The sequence below is a fragment of the Saccostrea echinata genome, unplaced genomic scaffold (assembly GCF_033153115.1).
Source record: "Saccostrea echinata isolate AGI-Se365-2 ecotype Australia unplaced genomic scaffold, CSIRO_AGI_Sech_v1 ptg000016l, whole genome shotgun sequence".
Lineage (NCBI taxonomy): Eukaryota > Metazoa > Mollusca > Bivalvia > Ostreida > Ostreidae > Saccostrea > Saccostrea echinata.
In genome coordinates, this window is record NW_026889765.1 from 16,161,764 (window position 1) to 16,167,500 (window position 5,737).

Below are 5,737 nucleotides of genomic sequence, written 5' to 3' on the forward strand. Positions count from 1 at the left end.
AAGATATAAAAAAAAAACTCAAACGCCTACAATATTTGATCTTCCTAAAATATTAAATACTAAGACAAGCCTTAAAAAACATTATTTTACTCTTTATCTGAGAAAATGGCACATTTAAGCATTTAAATTAAAAATTTAAGGATGAGCAAAAAATGTATGTGCAAAGCATTTGTAATTCAAAAAGATTTAATAATTATATACAAAATCTATACAAAAAATATTTATACAGAACTTTGAATTCTCTCGTTAACAGTAATATTTTCTGCTGCACTGAAATTAGATTTAGGGACTATTTCTTTCTTGGATGCATGTAATTCTTGACAAACAATCGATTTTCATAACTTGTTGGTGCCTTTTCTAATTTGCTTCACACTGTCAATTCCTCTGATCATGTCTGCTGCTTTCTCTGCAATCATGATCGTCGGGGCGTTTGTATTTCCGGAGGGAATGTTGCGCATGACGGAAGCATCGACTACTCTTAGATTCTGTATGCCAATGACTCTAAAAAAAAGTATTGAATCAAAAATGACTTATTTACGGAAGTCCATTTAGGAACTATCAAAAACATTTTTTGAATTCGATATAGGCCTAATGAATTATCAAATTCGTAAAACGAATTTAATTCGTTATATCAATGTTTTGAGATCAATATAACGAATTTAATCTGGTTAAAACGAATTTGTTGAATTCGTAAAAACGAATTCAAACACTTGTGTAGATGATGATGCTGTACATTTTACATCACATTTCATAGTGGCTGAGAATGTACACGGTTTTCAAAAGTATCTGTTATGTTTTGTGTATTATACATAACTGCATTACTAGTATACTTTCACCTAACTAATTAATTAGTTTTTAAAATCTGATTCGTGGAGATACGTTTGTTAAAAAACTGTGTAATCCATCAATGATACAGTTTTTATCATTAATGTATGATACCATTCATCATCATTATGTTTTCTGCAAGTTTCTATATAACCAATACCCAACTACTTTTGTATAGTGTTCAAATGATTTATGTAGGGCAAGCATACTAATGCCCAAATAGCGCATGGCTTCTTTTTCTAGACAAAATCTGACAACACTTCGACTTCACGACCTCGAGATCCTTGCCACCACGTGTCAAAATCCTGACTACTATTTTTGCATAGTACATGCAAAGCACACGAACTATAACATGGTATCTGGTTGGTCAATTCCATACTCGATTTGGTTTTGTGTCGTCAAATTTGAATTTTACTAACCAGGTATCATCCCTTACCACGTCACTATATAAACAGCTTTTTTAACAGTATATGTAAATGATGAAGAACATTTAAAGTAGGGCTTAAAGTGCCTTGAGCTCTCCATAAACGAAAACTGTTAAGGAGAAAAAGATATCATCAGTATTGAGTAACGTTTAAATCCTCATACCTAAGCTGTGGATCCACGACTGCGGTGGGATCAGCAGGTGGCCCCATTCTACAGGTGGAGGTGGGGTGATAACCGGAGTAGGTATAGTGCTTAATTCTGCATGTCCAGTACTCATCCGAAGGGTACGGTAGATCGTTACAAGGGGGCAGGTACTCTTCATAGGGGTCATTGGGAGAGGCACCTATTGATCTAAATGCTGATGTATTTGCCAATTTCAGAGTTTCCATTATTCCTACAATAGACAACACTTTTATTTGTAAAGAATGGTGTTGATAGTTTTCGGATTAAGTTTGAATCCTACATAAATGACATGCAGAGTAACACTAATAATCCCTAAATTCTCTTATGCCGCAAAACCATTCATCATAGGTGTGAAATCGTTCATAAATATGTAAAATAATTCCTAAGACCACGGAACATAAACGTCATTTCCATCTGTATCAGTCAAAATGATAGACAATGGGCGGGAACAGTTCGATGCGCGGTCGTCTGAGAAAACATTAGATTGATATTCTAGTTCGAAATTCATTTTCAATCTTGGGCAACGATTTTCGGGCAAAGAAGTGTGAAATTAATGAAATTAAACCTATTTACTTGCCTTTTAATATTGTTTCCATGTCATCTGGATGATCTAAATAATTAGGATCAATCAGGGGCGGATCAAACGCATCTTTGCTCTTCAGTTTAATAAATCCTCTGCTTTTTGGATGGAGAAGAAAATTGCCTATCATGAAGGTCAGTATGTTTTTGGTGTTGAGTTTTTTTAATCTCGCTTCAATACCTTGTCTTATCTAAATAAAAAAAATACTGATAGAATATTGATTCTTTTTTCTACAATACAATAAAAGTTTTATCTTTTTGGTCAAAGCAGAATTAGGGTAGCTCGAAAAAGTAATGTAAAAAGTTCGCAGGTATGTTAAGGCAGTACCCAGATCATATTTCGGCGAATTTAGACTTTTTTCGTAAAATGTAACATTGATAAATCGGAAAAACCATAGATAAATCATTTACTATTATTATCCATTGTATAGACGTCATTGAGTCTTAGGCTAAAAGAAGCACTCCACTACGACGTCATCACGTGACGTCTATAAATAGAAAAATTGCCTTAATGAAAAAGTGAAAAGTTCAACACTACCCCGGAGATAATTCATTTCTTTTAGTGAAAATAGTTATGTAAAAACATCACTGGGCCATGAAAAGTGCTGCTAGAATCCTACTCTCCTGACACAGAAAAAAATATTCCAAAGTTTCGCATGAAACCTTACCAAAATTTTTACATTTTATACATACGATCAAGGAATTTTTATCAATTCATGTTAACCACACGATTCTAACAGCACTTTCCAAGTACTATAGAATACAAGCTTTCGATACAAACAAAAATTATATTTCAAAGTATGCGGCGTAGTGTTGAACTTTTGCATCCTTGTTGTTATAGAACGACAGAGGAAAGGCTGATCGGGATTTCAAAGCACTGACTATGTTCATTATAAGAAAACATGATAAGAATATATCAGCGTACCTGATTCTTAATCTTTAATTCCTTATGAATCACACATACATGTAACATTCATGGTATATGCCTTAAAACTCCCATTTTATATATTTGTTTACATGAATTCTCATTTCACTCGGCAAATATTTGATCAATGGTTATGTAGTGGTTTAGATTTCTATTTCATAGCCCTCGTTTCGTAAATTATATTTTGCAAGTATTTGTTGGTATTTCAGGCTGATAATTCTATTTACCTTATGTTTTCAGTTGTTACTTACGTAAAACCCCGTTATTATTTGTCTTTTATAAGTTAGGACATGTGTTGACATTCCACATGTTTTACTTTTTAAACAGGAAGTGTCATCCATGTTGGGAGTCTTTCCATAGTACTTTTGGTAGCTGTGTTCTGATTGGTTAAGTTAGTTGTAGGATCTTTGATGTTTATTGGCTTTTATTTTTGGGCCTATAGCTAGGGTATTTAAAGCCGTGTTCGTGTAGTTTTCTTCACTTGGGTTGGGAACACAACCTCATGGTTAGTTCCTCTTTACTGTGCTAAGAAAACCTCATGGTTTATGAGCACTATTTGATTAGTACCTTAGAGTGCTAAGAAAACCTCATGGTTTAACAGTACTCTAGGTCTTAGCTAGCTTTAGTTTCATGTTTTTCACAAGTTCTAGGTTTTTGTTAGGAAACGGTTAGGATGTAGGTTTTATAGAGTTAATTTAGTTTTCCCCTTTCCAAGTCCAGCCTGGTCTAGGGATTTGTAGATAACAGGTATAATTCCTAGAACCACTATTTACTATTTATTTATTTATTTTTGGTGTTGTTTATTATCTGGGTTAGATATTTTTAGAATCGAGATTTAGCATTATTATTTTAAGTTCAACTCTAGAGTGTTGATTAGTAGAGTTCATATTGGGTGATGTAGCTCATTTCCCTTACATTTTTCCAAATCATTGACATTTATAGCAGTTTTAAATAGGATTTTTGACCTTTTTCATAAGTATGGAAACTCGGTAGGGACATAAATTATTTTCATAGGTTTTTCACATTCCTCCCATTTTTCCTATTAAATTTTTCACAAACTTCTTATTTTTTTATTGGGATTATTGTTATTCACTTGCCAGATTAAATTATATTTTTGATAAAACTATTTATTCCTGTGCAATTTTGAAAGACTTTATTCTTGTTTAAATTTTGACTATTATTTATTATTTGTTATCATTTACAAAGGTTAATTCTCACTTTATTAAATTTATAAAACTTACAATTAACTGTGTTTTCATTTAGCGTTGATCATAGTTCAGATATCCCCTCACCTGGGTTGACAATCATAACTGGAGGCAGTTTACTGCTTTAAGCCAAGTTGGCTATTAACTTTGTTAAGTTATCTATTAAAGAGTTCTACTTCCGGTTACATAATTTTTGGTGCCGCGTGACCAGGATATCTGAATAGAAACCATGACTTCGCAAAATTCAGGTTCTGATAGCATAGGAAGAGCTACATCAACCCCTAGAGTTGATAGGTTAAGTTCTAGTCAAGGTGCTAGAAGTAAGCTTATGACAAGAGTCAATCAGCCCTCTTTGTCCTCTCCTGTGAGTGAGATTGAGATGCATGAGAGTGTATTAGATACTAGCATGAATTCACAGATTTCAGATTTAGAACAAGTGCTGCAGGACCTCACTACCGACTATGAGAGATGTAAACATGAGTTGGAGAAAACTCTAAGACAAAGACGTCATGTGTCATTTCCTGAAGGTTATGATAGGGGCATGAGTGAAAAACAGAATGAAGTTGCAAGAGATACAGTGACTCCCTTAGATAGAGTGAGAGAAACAGAGAGTTTGAGTACCTCACCTGCACAAATAAAGTTTGCACAGAGTGACAGAAGTGAGAATCTCAGTAGGTCACAGACAAACATGTCTACACTGCCCAGTACTCCTGTAAACACCAGTAGACCTAAACGTAAAGAAAAAGAACCAGACAAGTTTGATGGAAGAAATGTAGCATGGTAGGATTACTTAGTTCATTTTGAACAAGTGTCCGACTGGAATAATTGGTCATATGAAGAGAAGTCTCAGCAATTAGTTATGTCATTAAGAGGGGAGGCACAGAAAATTCTAGGTGACCTATCTCAAGAACAGAGAAAAGATTATGACAACCTTAAGTCCATTTTATCTAGCAGGTTTTGTCCTAAAGAATTAGTTGTTGCACATAGAGTAGAGTTTAGATCGCGTCTAAGAAAACAAAATGAAAGCCCTTCAGATTATGGATTTGCACTTAGGAGGTTAGGAAACTTAGCTTTCCCAGACATGGCTTATTCTGATAGGGAAATTGTTATTTTAGAGCAATTTATGAGTGGAATTGGAAATTCTGAAATTAGATCTCATGTCATTTTACATCATCCTAAGACTTTAGAGAGTGCCATTTCACTAGCAACAGAATTCGAAGCAGTTAAGGGGCTACAACTCTTCATCACTAAACCTAGTGTAAATAGTGTTAAGACAGAGAATGAAAATACACATGTTAAGACCTCTGATGAGTTATCAGGCTTAGTTCAAACCTTAGAGAAATGTGTTAACAAAATAGCAAATTCTTACCGGGGTGGTAGAAAACAAACAGGGAAAGTGATAGAGTGTTATAAATGCCATCAGTTAGGACACATAGCAAGAAACTGTCATTCACACAACACTAGTGCTAGGAAAGAGAAAGATATTACATCCCTTTCTCACACACCATCAGTTAGGGATCAGGAAAACTTGCCAGGGTTACATTCGAAGCCCACAATGTGACCCAAAATTCTGTTGATAATAGGGCTACTCAGA

General features: G+C 34.3%; 1 protein-coding gene across 1 annotated transcript in view; it reads right to left on the reverse strand.

Moving 5' to 3' along the window:
- Positions 1-246: 246 nt before the first annotated feature.
- LOC133188178 (glucose dehydrogenase [FAD, quinone]-like) overlaps positions 247-5,737 on the reverse strand; it is a 19,985-nt gene continuing 14,494 nt past the window's right edge. Inside the window, exons 9-11 of the mRNA XM_061323559.1 lie at positions 2,012-2,204; positions 1,414-1,645; positions 247-501 (exon numbers count right to left, since the gene is read on the reverse strand). Coding sequence (XP_061179543.1) covers positions 336-501; positions 1,414-1,645; positions 2,012-2,204 — 591 coding nt within the window. The 3' untranslated portion in view covers positions 247-335. The remainder of the gene's footprint in view (positions 502-1,413; positions 1,646-2,011; positions 2,205-5,737) is intronic.